This window comes from Ranitomeya imitator, chromosome 2, assembly GCF_032444005.1.
Source record: "Ranitomeya imitator isolate aRanImi1 chromosome 2, aRanImi1.pri, whole genome shotgun sequence".
NCBI classification, from domain to species: Eukaryota; Metazoa; Chordata; class Amphibia; order Anura; family Dendrobatidae; genus Ranitomeya; species Ranitomeya imitator.
In genome coordinates this window covers 810,526,971-810,546,332 of record NC_091283.1, presented here as the reverse complement: position 1 = coordinate 810,546,332, position 19,362 = coordinate 810,526,971, and the positions used below count along the sequence as shown (strand labels likewise).

The 19,362-nt window shown below is 43.2% G+C and overlaps 1 protein-coding gene across 1 annotated transcript in view; it reads left to right on the top strand.

Annotated features, from left to right (window-relative positions):
- The window catches only part of LOC138666840 (alpha-2-macroglobulin-like protein 1), a 216,492-nt gene extending 208,126 nt beyond the window's left edge, over nt 1–8,366 (top strand). The window contains exons 28-32 of the mRNA XM_069755018.1: nt 2,615–2,683; nt 4,218–4,320; nt 5,853–5,894; nt 6,227–6,361; nt 8,341–8,366. Of these exons, the coding sequence (XP_069611119.1) occupies nt 2,615–2,683; nt 4,218–4,320; nt 5,853–5,894; nt 6,227–6,361; nt 8,341–8,366 (375 nt within the window). The remainder of the gene's footprint in view (nt 1–2,614; nt 2,684–4,217; nt 4,321–5,852; nt 5,895–6,226; nt 6,362–8,340) is intronic.
- Nucleotides 8,367–19,362: the final 10,996 nt, after the last annotated feature.

Sequence of the window (19,362 nt, the reverse complement as noted above, 5' to 3'; positions counted from 1 at the left end):
TGAAAAAAATCTGTGTTTATCAAGTGTGGTAATAAATTTGAAATTAGTCCTGTTATCAATTAATACTTCTGTGGATGAGAGACAATATCTTCCTGGTTGCAATGTCTTAGCTTCCACTATGGAAGGCACAATCATGATCCACACAAATATTCTACTGTTGGTCGGTAGTAAGGATTTTAACCCCATCAATGATTTTCTTTAATAATTGTCACTAGAAGACCGGAAGTGTTGCCAAAATTATCAGAATGAAAATATCACATGATATTGCGGCGCCCCAGGGGCCCTGGTCGTCGCAGTGGTATTGCTTTCCTCTCGGGGAGAGTGAAACTAAGCTTGGAGGAAAAGAAAGATAACTGCATCCATCCTGTATCACAAACATGCAACACATTTCACACTCCAGACCACCACGGGGAGCTTCTGCTCCTATTTATTTGGTCACTCCCCATATATATATATATATATATATATATATATATATATCTGGTAGTCTGTAGGGAAAGTTAGAACGTTTCAGACCAGAGTCTGAGGAGGATGGAAGGTTAAAGGAGCTGTGCATGCCCTCAGAGCTGCAGCTCCTAGAAAGAGACATTCAGAAGGCAGAACTGTATTGCAGCGAGCGTGAAGGAAGTCGTAACAAAGGAGATGATACCAGAAGGGGACCAGCCCTACACAGGCTGCCTCCTTCTGAGGCGCAGAAGCCCGGTAGCCGGAACACCGAGGGAGTAAGGACCTTTATGCTTTGATCCAGAGACCGGCAGGACAGCTAATTGCAAGTTACCTGTCCGCACCTACACCCAGGAGGCACGGTGACACCTACAGAGCCGGGTTTTTTAAGAGACCCTATAAACAGGCTCAAGTCACCAGTCATACGGGTATTGTCCTATCCTATATGGGGGACAGAGAGAGAGAGACATTACATCTGTGAGACCCTTACGTGAAGCCATAGGCAGTAAGGGACTACACCACTACAGAGCAAGGGAAGGCTACTGATTTCCACCTGGACAAGGGGACTCTGGACTTGCCTCCAAACCGACCGGACAGTGATCTGGTGCCCTGGACTGTGGATGCTGAAGTCTTCAGTAAAAGTAAAGAGACTGCAACCTTGTGTCCTCGTTCTTCACTGCGCATCACACCATCTACACACCAGGAAGCCCTGGGGACATACTTCGCCTGTGGGAAGGTATACCATCTAGCTGCCATAACATCACCCCAGCGGACCCCTTAAAGCAGCGTCGGTCACCCTGACCGAATACCACAGGTGGCGTCACGAACAGTCCCCTTAAAGACTTTTCCCCTTTTACACAGATGTCCCAGGGCCAGGGACTGGGTCAGCCACCGTGACATCCCCCTGTGACCCGAAGGACCCGGTACCGAGTACCCCACGGCCCCATGGGGGCACTGCAATATAATGTCAGAGTATTAGATAGTGACGCATTTTAGAAATAGAAAGGAGTTGTATGAGGTCAGGAAAAAGGTCTATTTTACCACATCTACAAAATGTACCTACAGTAAAATTGCTGCTCAGTTTACAAAGCAAATATATTTTACTAATCTTAGATACTGTAACACATTTAAGGAAGAAAAGTAATACTTTTACCACATTTGAAGGATAAGATTATTTTATTTAAAAAAAATGATAATTTCACTTATTGAAAGGTTAACTTAGGAAACATTCTAACACTAAGCAAAAGTTCAGAATTGCTGTATAACTACTTTATTTTTATGGCAACGTTCAAACTTATGTTGTTGGGCACTTTGATGCAAAAATGCTATAAAATTACAGTTATTTTGCTTATAACCTTAACATGTTGCAAAACGTAATAATAATTCTGTATCACAAAAGTTATAAAAAGTTTTGAAGAATTTTTCATTGCTATTAGAGATGAGCAAATAGATTGGATGTGAATTGCATTGTTGTCGAATTTCGGTAAGAATTCACTGGATACGGAGAATTCAAACAATTTATGTTTCGATTTGAGTGAATACCAAAAATGCCCACCACTATTTTACAGAATGGAGAAGAATACAGCCTCCATATATCTTGGGCAGATTTAACCTCGGGCTCACAGTGGGTGGGCTTCCCTATAATATCTTGTAGCTGTTACATCACATGGTACGGCACAGCCAATTAGAAGGGACAATCATAGCCAGTATAAAAGCTGAGACAAGAATGCACAGCAGCCACTTTGTGGTGAATCTGAATAATGAGAAGACATCACAGCCCACAGTTTAGCAATAGAATTAGGGAAAGAAACCCAGAAACTCTGAAGAAACTGTACAGATTGTCTTTAACAGAGAATAAAGCTTACCATCCATCTATCCATAGCTATACTTGTCGAGATTATATTAACATTACTAAGGTTATGTTTGGGTTACTCAACATGAAAGAGGTAAGATACAATCATAGGACATCTCAAAGAAGTATACACATTTTTTAGGGTCGAGCACCTACAATTCAAACCAAATTTATTCATCAATAATTTTTTTCTTTTAGAAAAATTCACCAAAAGTGATAAATTTGAATTTCTAACGATTTGCTCATCTCTAGTCACAATCATTGCTAATTGATATTTTTGCTGAGCTGACATTTTCATGATCTTTTTTTTTTGTTTAGCTGAGGATAAATCCTTTGGTGGAAAGAACAGAAATATTACCTGAAAATGTTACCATTTACCTAAAAAAGGTGAGACAGAATTCTTCTTATAAAGCATCGGATGTCATTGAAACAGTTTTGATTATTGAGGCCTGGTATATTCATAGATTGTTGCTTTAAAGGGAATATGTAGAATGAAAGTAATGCGTTGTTTAAAGTTTTTATGTCACATGTATTTATTTTACATTTTTGATAATTTTTCTCAAATTTCTCATGCCATGACCCCTGAGCCTCACAATAGGCTGACACTTTCTATTGCATATTGATGGCTCCTCAGCAGTCATCTTGTTTCCATGACATGCAGTAATATATAAGGCAGCACCTGTGTTAGGAAGCTGGAAGATTCACCACTGACGCAAGGTGATGGTCACAGCCCACCTTCTCCCCCTTCCTCTGCACAGAGACCTCTGCACAGCACACACCACTTCCCCATAGAAGTTAATGGGTTCTCATCAGACAGTAGTGTTCTGTGTCCTTGTAGCTGTGATATGGCATCTCAGAGCAGTCGCTTCAGCAAAATGTACAAGCGCTCACAAAATAAAATCCCTACAAATAGAAATCTGGAGGAGTTATGACAGTGGCCACTGTTCAATAAATATGTTTTCTTTATTTGAAGGAGCGTTTGTGTTTCCTATTCAGTCACACTAACTGCAACTATATTATAGTTATTAGAGATAAGTTAACTAGTAAAAACTCACCTTGCTTGCTTTTTATCAATGGGCAAAGTATGCATTATGGGGTCATACTCACCACTTAAAGGGAATGTCATCAGGTGTTTACTATGTAATCTCACAGCAGCATGATGTAGGGGCAGAGACCCTGATTCCAGGGATGTATCACTTAGTTTATCGGCTGCAGCAGTTGTGACAGAATCAGTTTTCTCTGCTGCAGATCTAGCAGCGCTCTGAATGTTGAGCCCTATAGAACCCCGCCCACAACCCTGTTTGGCAGCTTTCTGTGTACACTGCATATTGACAGTAAGCAGCAGTTAAGGGGGTGAGGTTGGACTAGGAGGCAAGAGACATCTAGTCCTCTAGTAATAATCTCCTGCTAATAAAATGCTGATTTTATTGAAACAGCAACACAGCCTAATAAGTGACACATCACTGGGATCAGTGTCTCTGCCCCTACATCATGCTGCTCTCAGATAAATAGCAAAACCTGCTGATAGATTCTGTTTAAGATAAGGGAAGCCATCCATGTTAGAAAATTTGTCCATGGATAAAACGCCAACAATCTGAACTTTTTGTTATTCACATATCTCTTAATTATGTGGAAACTATGTCATAGCCTTGTTGAAAAACAAAAAGAAACTGTTTACCAGTAACTTCTTTTTCTAAGTTTTTGCAATTTGTTTTACCTGTCCTATGGTATTTTGTAGAACTTTCAAACAAAATACCTAAAATGACACCATCTTGGCACAGCGATCCCATTCTGGTTGGTTTTCTAGTACCGACCACTTCCATAGCACCGTAAAAAGATGTATACCCACTCAGCCAATTAGGCATGTATCAGTCTTTTTTGTATGCAGATGTTACATTTTTCACGTTTGATTCATTTGCAGATCTCCCATGAAACTGTAAGCTTGGACTTTTCTGTGGAACAAGAAGCTCTGGTGGAGAATCTGCAGCCTGCCACTGCTGTCGTGTTGGATTACTATGATCCAGGTATGTGATATAAAGAATACAACTTATTTACAGTATTGTGCCTAATTTTTAGTCAGTTTAGGAAAAAAAAATGCTGCAAACAAAGAATGCTTTAAAAAAAACAAATGGGCTAAGAGTTTATTTTTTTACCAATTACAAACGTTATTGAGATCTAAATCCAATCAATATTTGGTGTCTCAGCCCTTTGCCTTCAAAACAGCATCAATTCTTCTAGGTTCAATCGTCACCTGTACACAGTTTTTGAAAGAACACGACAGGGAGGTTGTTCCAAACATCATGGAGAAATAACCACAGATCTTCTGTGGATGTCTCAGGTACAAATCCTTCTGTCACTTCATGTAATCTAAGACAGACTCAATTATGTTGATATCAGCGTTCTTTGGGGACCATATCATCCCTTCCATGACTTCTTGTTCTTCTTTACGCTGAAGATTGTTCTTAATGACGTTAGCAGTATGTGTAAAGCCTACATCCACAGGAGATCTGTGGTTAGTTCTCCAAGATGTTTGGAACAATCTCCTTGCCAATTTCCTTCAAAATCTGTGTACATGTGTACTGAGAAGAATTGATGCTGTTTTGAATACAGATGGTGGTCGCAATAAATGCTAATTTGATTTAATGGATAAAAATAAACTATCCACACTTCAATTTTTCAAGCATTCTTTGCAGCATTTTTCACAAACCTGCCTACATCTTTTGCACAGTACTGTGTTCAGTACATTGAATTTTTCAGAATACTGTTCACTTGATTAGAATGTGTTACAATAATTTTAATAGACTCTCTGCTGTTTCACTAGCTTGGGAGTTTTAATGCATTAGTGGCCTCTATATGCAAATAGAGCAGTGATTCCAAACTACGCGCCAGTGTTATGTATTGATCAGTGTATCACTTGCTGCAGCTGAATACTATAGAATAATTATTAGTATCGTGTTGGGAGCCCAATCAACAGCATAATACAACATGTAGGCCTAATAAAAATTCCAAACATTTGTCAAAATAATACTCTTAAACAAGGTAAATACCACCATATAGTGCTCAAGTAAAGGCGGCATATCTAGTACCAGTATCATATGTATAGTTCCCTATGATAGTGCTATATAATGTCTAAATAATTAATATTCAGATTCTCCAGAAGTCCAAGGCACCAGATAATTTCCAGTTCTCTGAACATAGGGAGGCAAGGGCGATAAGGCATCTCGACAGGCCATAAATCTGCCGCCTTCTAAATTCTTCTGAAAACGGTGTATGGACTTCGTGTCTGCGATCCATCAGATAACCCACTTTAATTACTTGTCTAAAGCAGGAGGTCCCAGCTGCATCGGGGACATGTAGAGTTTCTAAGAGTGTGAGGTATTTTACTTTCAATTTATCATGAAGCCATGATTCAATAATCAATATGAGGGTGATATTCACCAATATTAATTCTGCCCTGGCACCAATAGCCTATTTTCTTGGAGTGACTAGATATTTCTACCCAAATTTGTCATGTTTTTTGCTCCTGAATTATAATCAATATATATTTCTATTGCAGATGAGCATACAGTGGTGGAGTATCATGCCCCGTGGAATTCAGGTAAGGAATCATCTCTGAATATTTTGTCATTGGTTTGAAAATCAGTGGTTGATTGTCTTTGCGTGCAAATTAAAATGCTAATTACTCAGGAATGCAGGAATTTTATTTTGTCCTAATACTGCTGCTCCTCTCCCCGTGTGTATTTTTTATGGTTTGAGACACCCCTGTTTTTATAATAGTTTGTCCTATCTGTCTTTATTTGAAATAAAATTGTGTATCTTATCCTATTAGTGTATTACACTCTTGATCTATTTTGCAAACTAATTGCTGCATGATCTCTATGGTTCTTTATACTGTAATAGATGACATTTTTATGACTTGTCCATGTTCAGTTGTAGCTCACTGTGCATTATCTCCTACCGAGAGAGAGGATTGTGGATTTGCAAGAATAACGAAGGAGCAGTGTGAACAGAAAGGCTGCTGCGTCGACTCCAGCATCCATGAGACCAAATGGTGTTTCTTCCAAGGTACGACTTCACATTTAATGTTCTCCGTACTCTTAAAACTTTATTTTTCTCAGTGCATCACTTTCATCAGTTCTTGGTGTCATATCAGAACCCTTTATAAAACACTGATATAGTTTTATGTAGAACATTCTGTGACCCCCTAAAGACAGCTCATATACATGTACAGCGCCTGTGCACCATCACTACTGTATATGTATCGGGCTCAGGAACCGAGCCTGCTCCATGAAGCACAGGTGAAGTCTCTCTTACATAACTGGCACCCAAAAGTAACTGAGATAGCTATGATCACATCAGTTCAACCTCCTAAACACCATCATCAAGTATGACAGTGGCATTTAAAATGGCGGCCGTCACTTCTACTGGCCATAGACCCTCCATGCGATGCAGTTGCGGACTGTTGAAGCCACATATCTGCTATGTTAAAACTCCTATAAAACACAGACTGTGACTGAACTTTATATGAGATTATCATTTTCACAGTACACTGTAGTGCCGTGCATAGGCAATCAAGTGATCTTGGGTTCACGTCCCCTAAGAAAATTAAATAACATTTCAAAAACAGAAATCGCAAACTATAAACCTAAAAGACAAAAAAAAAGTTAATTATTTGATGTTGCCTGATTTATAATTGCCACAGCTAATAAAATTTCTAAATATTTATCTTGTAAGGTGAACACTGAAAAAGAAATGTAAGACTCCAGAAATGCTATTTTGCAGTGATTTTTTCCCAAAAATATAATAAAGTTTTCAATCCGCAATCAAAATAATGTATATACCCCCAAAGTATTGTCAATATAAAACTACAGCTTGACAAGCAAAATCAAGTCTTCACACAGCTCCAACATCAGAAAAATAATAAATAGATATGTGCTATGTGGTTGTTTCCTGAAGAAGAATAAAAACCGCATGGTAATAATTTCCTGTGAATTGACGTCTTCAATAATCAGCAGCGCGGGAGGTATCCACAAATTCCCCATATCTTCAGTCTCATCAGAGAAAATTATAACATTACAGGTCTTAGAAATCGGTAACCCAAATCAAATTTTACATTCATAAAGTTCAGTTTTTTTTAAATCACTAAAATAAAATACATAGAAAAAACTTAATACATTTTGTATAGCTGTAAGCGTACTGACACAGAGGATGATCTTGTCAGGTCATGTTACTGCATAATAAACGCCGTAAAAACAAAAACCAAAAATTGATGACAGAATTGTGGCTTTTTCAAAATTTCACTGCACTTGGAATATTAGAATAGTTTTCCCTGTTTTCAGCACATTTTATGGTTAAATGAACGCTGTCCTTCTTATTTACAACTCATCTAACAAAAATTTCATCTTCATACATATACGGTATATTGGCAGAAAAGTGAAAAAGTTATAGCTCTTCAAAGAATGGGAGGAAAAATTGAAAGCAAAAATATGAAAAATCACCGATTCCTTAAATGATTAATGAGATTGATTTAGAAACTCAATTGTCAAACACCATACTGTAATTCTATGGAGGGCTTAATTCCTCATGTAGAGCCACTACAGAATAGTCTTGGAACAATTTTTATTTACCTGGCTATGCCGTTCTCAGTGGCAGCTGATCATTCGCTGTCTGCACAATTCTGTACAGTGTTTCTTTCGCTACTACAGAATTGTAAAAGCTGCAGACAATAGGTAGCTGCCGATTGGCATCAGCAGTCATGTGATCATGTTTGTCATGAGACCATCGGGGGGGAACACAAGGCTGAGATGTGAAATGCGGCTCCATGCCAGGAGGTTAGTATCCTTCCTTTTTTTTTGCAGCACCAAAGGGTCATACATGAAGGGTGTCCAGTTATGAGTGAAAGGTTCAGATCAATATAGATACCTACATGCTAGATAATATAAATGACCTATCAGATTCAGCTTGGGAAACAAAGTCTAGAATATTCCAGAAAGGTCTAATGTAAATAGTTATTTTGACCTACAAAATTTTTCTATTTTTCACAGGTTTTAAGAAGATAGAAAACCATTAACCAAAGTTCAATAACTGCATATTGCCCAAGTGACCTCTTCTATTTGTAACAGACTAGGAAAATTATACGAAGAGCGGGAAGAATGTTCAGACATATACACCATCACATTGTGTGGCTTTTAAATAGTCAATAAAGTGAACGTGTCCTTCTAACCTGAGTCTTGTCTTACGTCAGTCTGTTGTGAACTTTAAAAAAGGAGCAAAAATAGATTGTATATACAAGGGTACATTTTTACAAACGTGAAATTTAACTCGTCACAATTCTCCCTTCTAAAAAAGTTCCTCTAAAATCATAAATGGAAGACAGAGGAGGTGGACCTGCAGCAGTATTTCCTCCACTGTGTCTCTGTGAGACCAGAGCTGTGAGAGAATGGTGGTGGAGAGTCGAGAATGACTGGACAGAGTTAAATTGTCCGACTCTACAACTCCACACCAGAATAAGCCCATCCACCAAGAACAGTTGTAGAGAGAAAATTCACATAGTGATACAGAAAAAGGTAAAAGACAATATCTTTGGTTGCACTGTATGTAATACATACCTACACTGTTGTATACTTAGCGAACTGACTACCTCTGTATTGCGGACACTAGTTTAACCCCTTAACGACCGCCGATACGCCTTTTTACCGGCGGCAGTTAAGGGTACTTAAATCACAGCGCTGTTAATTAACAGCGCTGTGGAAAAAGTGAATAGCGCCCCCCAGAGACCGATTTTCTCTGGAGTCTCGGTTGCCCGGGGTAGCCAAGACCCCAGAGAACATGATTTGGGGAGGTTTTACCGACCCCCGGGTTGCGATCGCCGGTAATTAACCGTTTACCGGCGGTTGCAAAAAAACCGCAATTTCCCATTTAATTTCTCTGTCCTCCGATGTGATCGCACATCAGGGGACAGAAAAATGGGGTCCCCGATAGCCCTCGATACTCACCTGTCTCCCCGGTGCTCCTCGTGGCCCCCGATGGGCGCCGCCATCTTGTTCCAGCCCAAAAATTGTGCGCGCATGCACAGTGCGCCTCCGGGCCGGCCGGCACCCGGAAGAGCTTTGGGGTCTCGGCTGCCGGGGGTCTGGCTACACAAGGCCTCGAAGGCTTCCTTATCTGGGAGTAGGGAAACAGCTTTTAAAGCCGGAGCAGCAGGAACAGGTTTTAGCTTTCCTTGCTGACTCAGCCTCTAGCTCTTTCGCCTCCTCTTCAGATGGTTCGAAATCTAAAAGCAGCGAGTCGTCAGTGACTGCTAGAGTTGAGCGACCTTGACCTTTTTAGAGTCGAGCCGGGTTTCGCGAAACCCGACTATCTCAAAAGTCGGGTCGAGTGAAATCGGCCGATTATGACGTAAAGTCGGGATCGACCGAAACACGAAACCCAATGCAAGTCAATGGGGCAGCATAGTCGGCAGTGAGTGGGGGCCAGGAAAACACCTAGAGTGCCCATTTTAATGTCAAAACCATCAATTCTTCTTAATGAAGCTTGTCAAGCGTAATTTACCTTATAATAATTGGAAGGAATTTGAAATTGGGGGTCATTTGGCTAAAGTTGTGGTGGGTAGGGCTGGTTCAAGTAATTAGTGGGCCCAGGAAATCTGGACCACGTCACGGCAGTGGAGCAGGGAGAGGTAAGTATTTCAACTTTGCAAGTGCTGTGAACCTGAGCAAGCAGGGGGGGCCCACTCGTTGGCATTGGCACTGGCACAGGGCCCCTCAAAGTACAGCGGTGTGTTTGCACGGCAGGGGCGCCTCCCACCGGCAGCAACACTTTTGCGTACTATGAGAGGCCCTGTGCCAGTGACGTCGCCAACTAGTATTCCTCCCCCCACCTGATGAAGGAACCTGCACTTTCATCTGCACCTTCCTCTTTGTCCCCGTGTAAGGTGGTATGGTATGCGGGAAGAGCAACCTGACTTTCAGCAGGGTCACAATGTTGTTGTGTAGCGTGCACGGGGAATGTTGCGTTATGGGTCAATGTACCAGCAGACTCATCTATCACTGGCTGGGCAATGGGCAGGATGAGGAGGAAACACAGATATAGGCCCAAATAATAAAGTGGGCTAAATGCAGTTCAAAATTGGTAACACAGGAATAACCAGGGGGCATTGCAGTGGAGGACAACTGGAATGAGAGGCTGACACAGAGAGTAGGCCCAAATCAGTAAGTAGTCGAAATGCAGTTCAAAATTGGCAACCGTAGTAAACAGGCGGCACAGCTTTGTTCAGTGGAGGAGAACAGCAAGGAGTGGCAGACACCGATAGTAGGCCCCAACCCAACTAGTAGGCCAAATGCAGTCTAACATTAACAACTACTTAACGAGAGCCTGAAAACGGAATTTCAGGACAGGAAACCAGGAGAACAGCAAGGAGCGGCAGACACTGTTAGTAGGCCCCAAACCAACTAGTACGCCAAATGCAGTTGTTCCATTTAACCACAATTTAATGAGAGCCTGAAGATAGAAGCTCAGGAAAGGCAACCTGGAGAACACCTTGGAGTGGAACACACCATCTCTCTCCACCCGATACCCATTTTGTAGGCCTAATGCAGTGTAGTTTTCTACAACTACTAAACGAGAGTCGGAAGATCGAAGCAATGGCGAGGAAACCTGGAGAACACCTTGGAGTGTAACACACAATCTCTCTCCACCCCATAGCCAATTTGGAGGCCTAATGCAGTGTAGTTTCCAACAACTACTAAACGAGAGCATTAAGATCGAAGCTCTGGAAAGGCAACCTGGAGAACACCTTGGAGTGGAACACACCATCTCTCTCCACCCTATACCCATTTTGTAGGCCTAATGCAGTGTAGTTTTCTACAACTACTAAACGAGAGTCGGAAGATCGAAGCAATGGCGAGGAAACCTGGAGAACACCTTGGAGTGTAACACACCATCTCTCTCCACCCCATACCCATTTTGTAGGCCTAATGCAGTGTAGTTTTCTACAACTACTAAACGAGAGTCGGAAGACCGAAGCAATGGCAAGGAAACCTGGGGAACACCTTGGAGTGTAACACACCATCTCTCTCCACCCGATACCCATTTTGTAGGCCTAATGCAGTGTAGTTTTCTACAACTACTAAACGAGAGTCTGAAGACCGAAGCAATGGCAAGGAAACCTGGGGAACACCTTGGAGTGTAACACACCATCTCTCTCCACCCGATACCCATTTTGTAGGCCTAATGCAGTGTAGTTTTCTACAACTACTAAACGAGAGTCTGAAGACCGAAGCAATGGCAAGGAAACCTGGGGAACACCTTGGAGTGTAACACACCATCTCTCTCCACCTGATACCCATTTTGTAGGCCTAATGCAGTGTAGTTTTCTACAACTACTAAACGAGAGTCTGAAGACCGAAGCAATGGCAAGGAAACCTGGGGAACACTGTTGTGAATTCTGTGGCTGAATTCACTTCTGTGGTCACAAGTGGTATTGCAGTCTCTGGGCTTCCTCCCTCAGGTGTTTTGGTGAGCTCGTTGGCTGCCTTGCTATTTAGCTCCACCTGAGTCTGTCTTCCTTGCTCCTTGTCAATGTTCCAGTGTTGGATCTGAGCTACTGCATCTTTCCTTGGGCCTGCTGCTCTGCTAGATAAGTGCTTCTAGTTTGTTTTCTGTTTTTTCTGTCCAGCTTGCTATTAACTTTTGCTGGAAGCTCTGAGAAGCAAAGGAGTGCACCGCCGTGCTGTTAGTTCGGCACGGTGGGTCTTTTTGCCCCTTTGCGTGGTTTTCGTTTTAGGGTTTTTTGTAGACTGCATAGTTCTCTTTGCTATCCTCGCTCTGTCTAGAATATCGGGCCTCACTTTGCTGAATCTATTTCATTCCTACGTTTGTCTTTTCATCTTGCTAACAGTCATTATATGTGGGGGGCTGCCTATTCCTTTGGGGTATTTCTCTGAGGTAAGTCAGGCTTGTATTTCTATCTTCAGGCTAGTCAGCTCCTCAGGCAGTGTCGAGTTGCATAGGTAGTGATAGGCGCAATCCACTGCTGCTTATAGTTGTGTGAGGATAGATCAGGTACTGCAGTCTACAGAGATTCCACGTCTCAGAGCTCGTCCTATTGTTTTTGGTTATTGCCAGATCTCTGTATGTGCGCTGATTACTGCACGCTGTGTTGCCTGATTGCCAGCCATAACAGTACAAGGAGCCACACCAATGATTCCCAATAGAGGGAAAAAAGAAATCCTGACAGCATTTTTTTTTCTTAGCTCTGTCTTCAGTCTTTTTTTTCCCCTAGACATTAGAGTGCTTCAGGACACAGCTGTGGACATGGATATTCAGGCTCTGTGCTCCTCAATGGATAATCTCGTTGTAAATGTACAAAAGATTCAAGATACTATTGATCAGAAATCGATGCTAGAACCAAGAATTCCGATTCCTGATTTGTTTTTTGGTGACAGAACTAAGTTCCTGAGCTTCAGAAATAATTGTAAGCTATTTTTGGCCTTGAAACCTCATTCTTCTGGTAATCCTATTCAACAGGTTTTGATTATTATTTCTTTTTTGCGCGGCGACCCACAGGACTGGGCGTTTTCTCTTGCACCAGGAGATTCTGCATTGAGTAATGTTGATGCATTTTTCCAGGCGCTGGGATTGCTTTACGATGAGCCTAATTCAGTGGATCAGGCTGAGAAAAATCTGCTGGCTTTATGCCAGGGTCAGGATGATGTAGAAGTATATTGTCAGAAATTTAGGAAGTGGTCAGTACTCACTCTGTGGAATGAATCTGCACTAGCGGCTTTGTTCAGAAAGGGTCTCTCTGAAGCTCTTAAGGATGTAATGGTGGGATTTCCTATGCCTGCTGGTTTGAATGAGTCTATGTCCTTGGCCATTCAGATCGGTCGTCGCTTGCGCGAGCGTAAATCTGTGCACCATCTGGCGGTATTGTCTGAGAGTAAACCTGAGCCTATGCAGTGCGACAGGACTATGACTAAAGTAGAACGGCAAGAACACAGACGTCTGAACAGACTGTGTTTCTATTGTGGTGATTCTACTCATGCTATTTCTAATTGTCCTAAACGCACTAGGCGGTTCGATAGCTCTGCCGTTATTGGTACTGTACAGTCCAAATTCCTTTTGTCCATTACCTTAATGTGCTCTTTGTCATCGTATTCTGTCATGGCGTTTGTGGATTCAGGCGCTGCCCTGAATCTGATGGATTTGGATTATGCTAAACGTTGTGGATTTTTCTTGGAGCCTTTGCGGTGTCCTATTCCGTTGAGAGGAATTGATGCTACACCTTTGGCCAAGAATAAGCCTCAGTACTGGGCCCAGCTGACCATGTGCATTGCTCCTGCACATCAGGAAGTTATTCGCTTTCTGGTACTGCATAATTTGCATGATGTGGTCGTGTTGGGGTTGCCATGGCTACAAACCCATAATCCAGTATTGGATTGGAACTCTATGTCGGTAACCAGCTGGGGTTGTCAGGGAGTACATGGTGATGTTCCATTTTTGTCTATTTCGTCATCCATTCCTTCTGACATCCCAGAGTTCTTGTCGGACTTTCAGGATGTATTTGAAGAGTCCAAGTCTGATGCCCTACCTCCGCATAGGAATTGTGATTGTGCTATCGATTTGATTCCTGGTAGTAAATTCCCTAAGGGTCGTTTATTTAATTTGTCCGTACCTGAACACACCACTATGCGCAGTTATGTGAAGGAGTCCCTGGAGAAGGGACATATTCGCCCATCGTCGTCACCATTGGGAGCAGGGTTCTTTTTTGTAGCCAAGAAGGATGGTTCGCTAAGACCGTGTATTGATTACCGCCTTCTTAATAAGATCACTGTTAAGTTTCAGTATCCCTTGCCATTGATTTCTGACTTGTTTGCTCGGATTAAGGGGGCTAGTTGGTTTACTAAGATTGATCTTCGTGGTGCGTATAATCTGGTGAGAATCAGGCAGGGAGATGAATGGAAAACGGCATTTAATACGCCCGAGGGTCATTTTGAGTATCTGGTGATGCCGTTCGGACTTGCCAATGCTCCATCTGTTTTTCAGTCTTTTATGCATGACATTTTCCGTGAGTATCTGGATAAATTCTTGATTGTTTACTTGGATGACATTTTGATCTTCTCAGATGATTGGGAGTCTCATGTGAAGCAAGTCAGAATGGTTTTCCAGGTACTGCGTGCTAATTCCTTGTTCGTGAAGGGATCAAAGTGTCTCTTCGGTGTGCAGAAAGTTTCATTTTTGGGGTTCATCTTTTCCCCTTCTACTATCGAGATGGATCCGGTTAAGGTTCAGGCCATCCAGGATTGGACTCAGCCGACATCTCTAAAAAGTCTGCAGAAATTCCTGGGCTTTGCTAATTTTTATCGTCGCTTCATCTGTAATTTTTCTAGCATTGCCAGACCATTGACCGATTTGACCAAGAAGGGTGCTGATTTGGTTAATTGGTCTTCTGCTGCCGTGGAAGCTTTTCAGGAGTTGAAGCGTCGTTTTTGCTGTGCCCCTGTGTTGTGTCAACCTGATGTTTCTCTTCCGTTCCAGGTCGAGGTTGATGCTTCTGAGATTGGTGCAGGGGCGGTTTTGTCACAGAGAGGTTCTGGTTGCTCAGTGTTCAAACCATGTGCTTTCTTTTCCAGGAAATTTTCTGCTGCTGAGCGTAATTATGATGTGGGCAACCGAGAGTTGCTGGCCATGAAGTGGGCATTCGAGGAGTGGCGTCATTGGCTTGAGGGTGCTAAGCATCGCGTGGTGGTTTTGACTGATCATAAGAACCTTACTTATCTTGAGTCTGCCAAGCGCTTGAATCCTAGACAGGCCCGTTGGTCGTTATTTTTTGCTCGTTTTGATTTTGTGATTTCATACCTTCCGGGCTCTAAAAATGTGAAGGCGGATGCTCTGTCTAGGAGTTTTGTGCCCGACTCTCCGGGGTTATCTGAGCCGGCGAGTATCCTCAAGGAAGGAGTCATTGTGTCTGCCATCTCCCCTGATTTGCGGAAAGTGTTGCAGAAATTTCAGGCTAATAAACCTGATCGTTGTCCGGCCGAGAAACTGTTCGTCCCTGATAGGTGGACTAGTAAAGTTATCTCTGAACTTCATTGTTCGGTGCTGGCCGGTCATCCAGGAATCTTTGGTACCAGGGAGTTGGTTGCTAGATCCTTCTGGTGGCCATCTCTGTCGCGGGATGTGCGTGCTTTTGTGCAGTCCTGTGGAATTTGTGCTAGGGCTAAGCCCTGCTGTTCACGTGCCAGTGGGTTGCTTTTGCCCTTGCCGGTCCCGAAGAGGCCTTGGACACATATTTCGATGGATTTCATTTCTGACCTTCCCGTTTCTCAAAAAATGTCGGTCATTTGGGTGGTCTGTGATCGCTTTTCTAAAATGGTCCATCTGGTGCCCTTGGTTAAATTGCCTTCCTCCTCTGATTTGGTGCCTTTGTTCTTCCAGCATGTGGTTCGTTTGCATGGCATTCCTGAGAATATTGTTTCTGACAGAGGTTCCCAGTTTGTCTCGAGGTTCTGGCGAGCCTTTTGTGGTAGGATGGGCATTGACCTATCTTTCTCCTCGGCCTTCCATCCTCAGACTAATGGCCAGACCGAACGAACCAATCAGACCTTGGAAACATATCTGAGATGTTTTGTTTCCGCTGACCAGGATGATTGGGTGTCATTTTTGCCGTTGGCTGAGTTCGCCCTTAATAATCGGGCCAGCTCGGCTACCTTGGTCTCTCCATTTTTCTGCAATTCTGGGTTCCATCCTCGTTTCTCTTCAGGACAGGTTGAGTCTTCGGACTGTCCTGGTGTGGATTCTGTGGTGGACAGGTTGCAGCAGATCTGGACTCAGGTAGTGGACAATTTGACCTTGTCCCAGGAGAAGGCTCAGCTTTTCGCTAATCGCAGACGCCGTGTGGGACCCTGACTTCGTGTTGGGGATCTGGTTTGGTTATCTTCTCGTCATATTCCTATGAAGGTTTCCTCTCCTAAATTTAAACCTCGTTTTATTGGTCCGTATAGGATTTCTGAGATTCTCAATCCGGTGTCTTTTCGTCTGATCCTCCCAGACTCCTTTTCCATACATAATGTATTCCATAGGTCGTTGTTGAGGAGATACGTGGCACCTATGGTTCCATCTGTGGAGCCTCCAGCCCCTGTTTTGGTGGAGGGGGAATTGGAGTATGTTGTGGAGAAGATTTTGGATTCTCGTGTCTCTAGACGGAAACTCCAGTATCTGGTCAAATGGAAGGGTTATGCTCAGGAAGATAATTCCTGGGTTTTTGCCTCTGATGTCCATGCCCCAGATCTTGTTCGTGCCTTTCATGTGGCTCATCCTGGTCGGCCTGGGGGTTCTGGTGAGGGTTCGGTGACCCCTCCTCAAGGGGGGGGTACTGTTGTGAATTCTGTGGCTGAATTCACTTCTGTGGTCACAAGTGGTATTGCAGTCTCTGGGCTTCCTCCCTCAGGTGTTTTGGTGAGCTCGTTGGCTGCCTTGCTATTTAGCTCCACCTGAGTCTGTCTTCCTTGCTCCTTGTCAATGTTCCAGTGTTGGATCTGAGCTACTGCATCTTTCCTTGGGCCTGCTGCTCTGCTAGATAAGTGCTTCTAGTTTGTTTTCAGTTTTTTCTGTCCAGCTTGCTATTAACTTTTGCTGGAAGCTCTGAGAAGCAAAGGAGTGCACCGCCGTGCTGTTAGTTCGGCACGGTGGGTCTTTTTGCCCCTTTGCGTGGTTTTCGTTTTAGGGTTTTTTGTAGACTGCATAGTTCTCTTTGCTATCCTCGCTCTGTCTAGAATATCGGGCCTCACTTTGCTGAATCTATTTCATTCCTACGTTTGTCTTTTCATCTTGCTAACAGTCATTATATGTGGGGGGCTGCCTATTCCTTTGGGGTATTTCTCTGAGGTAAGTCAGGCTTGTATTTCTATCTTCAGGCTAGTCAGCTCCTCAGGCAGTGTCGAGTTGCATAGGTAGTGATAGGCGCAATCCACTGCTGCTTATAGTTGTGTGAGGATAGATCAGGTACTGCAGTCTACAGAGATTCCACGTCTCAGAGCTCGTCCTATTGTTTTTGGTTATTGCCAGATCTCTGTATGTGCGCTGATTACTGCACGCTGTGTTGCCTGATTGCCAGCCATAACAGAACACCTTGGAGTGTAACACACCATCTCTCTCCACCCGATACCCATTTTGTAGGCCTAATGCAGTGTAGTTTTCTACAACTACTAAACAAGAGTCGGAAGATCGAAGCAATGGCGAGGAAACCTGGAGAACACCTTGGAGTGTAACACACCATCTCTCTCCACCCCATACCCATTTTGTAGGCCTAATGCTGTGTAGTTTTCTACAACTACTAAACGAGAGTCGGAAGACCGAAGCAATGGCAAGGCAACCTGGGGAACACCTTGGAGTGTAACACACCATCTCTCTCCACCCGATACCCATTTTGTAGGCCTAATGCAGTGTAGTTTTCTACAACTACTAAACGAGAGTCGGAAGACCGAAGCAATGGCAAGGAAACCTGGGGAACACCTTGGAGTGTAACACACCATCTCTCTCCACCCGATACCCATTTTGTAGGCCTAATGCAGTGTAGTTTTCTACAACTACTAAACGAGAGTCGGAAGATCGAAGCAATGGCGAGGAAACCTGGAGAACACCTTGGAGTGTAACACACCATCTCTCTCCACCCCATACCCATTTTGTAGGCCTAATGCAGTGTAGTTTTCTACAACTACTAAACGAGAGTCGGAAGACCGAAGCAATGGCAAGGAAACCTGGGGAACACCTTGGAGTGTAACACACCATCTCTCTCCACCCCATACCCAATTTGTAGGCCTAATGCAGCCTACTTTCCGACAACTACTAAACGAGAGCATGAAGATCGAAGCTCAGGAAAGGCAACCTGGTGAACACCTTGGAGTGTAACACACCCTCTCTCTACACCACGGAAGGGCTGATTCTTAGGAAGGAAGGCTGTCGGAAAGAAGCAGGGCGCGTCCGAGGGTGATTATATTCTTATTAGGTATATACTCACCCTCGGACGCGCCCTGCTTCTTTATTTGTAATGAATGTTTATTTGCAATGTGGTTTTGACTTACTCTATTTTTTTGGTAAATAATGATTTTATTATTTTCATTGTTTTGCATCTTCTTGGCAATAATATAAAGAAGACGCGACAGGACAACACTCGGTGGATGCCATATCTGTGTTTTAAGTTGAAAAAAACTTTCAGTTAACTACTTGCAGGAGAAAGTTATTGTAGCTGGTGGCCATTTTTAGTACTGTACCAGTTTTTTGTTGTATGTGTTTGTTTTTAATGTTAAAATGTCTGCATTTGATATCTCTCCAGTATTTTCTTTTTTATAAGCAAAATACTTATTTTTATATTTTCTGATGTTGGTTCAAGGGGTACACGGGCAGCAGTAGACAGGTCAGTGGAGGCCTAGTGGAAGGAGGGACCGCAGACAGGCTTCGAAGGCCTAACATAATAAATTGGGCTGGCTGTAGGCAATTTAAAATTGGTTCCAGGGGAACACAGGCAGCAGTGGCCTGGTCAGTGTAGTAGTAGTGGAAAGAACGGGCCGCAGACAGGCTTCGAAGGCCTAACATAACAAAAATTGGGCTGTAGGCAATTTAAAATTGGTTCCAGGGGAACACGGGCAGCAGTAGACAGGTCAGTGGAGGCCTAGTGGAAGGATGGACCGCAGACAGGCTTCGAAGCCCTAACATAATAAATTGGGCTGGCTGTAGGCAATTTAAAATTGGTTCCAGGGGAACACGGGCAGCAGTAGACAGGTCAGTGGAGGCCTAGTGGAAGGAGGGACCGCAGACAGGCTTCGAAGCCCTAACATAATAAATTGGGCTGGCTGTAGGCAATTTAAAATTGGTTCCAGGGGTACAAGGGCAGCAGTGGTATGGTCAGTGGAGGCCTAGTGGAAGGAGGGACCGCAGACAGGCTTCGAAGCCCTAACATAATAAATTGGGCTGGCTGTAGGCAATTTAAAATTGGTTCCAGGGGAACACGGGCAGCAGTGGCCTGGTCAGTGTAGTAGTAGTGGAAAGAACGGGCCGCAGACAGGCTT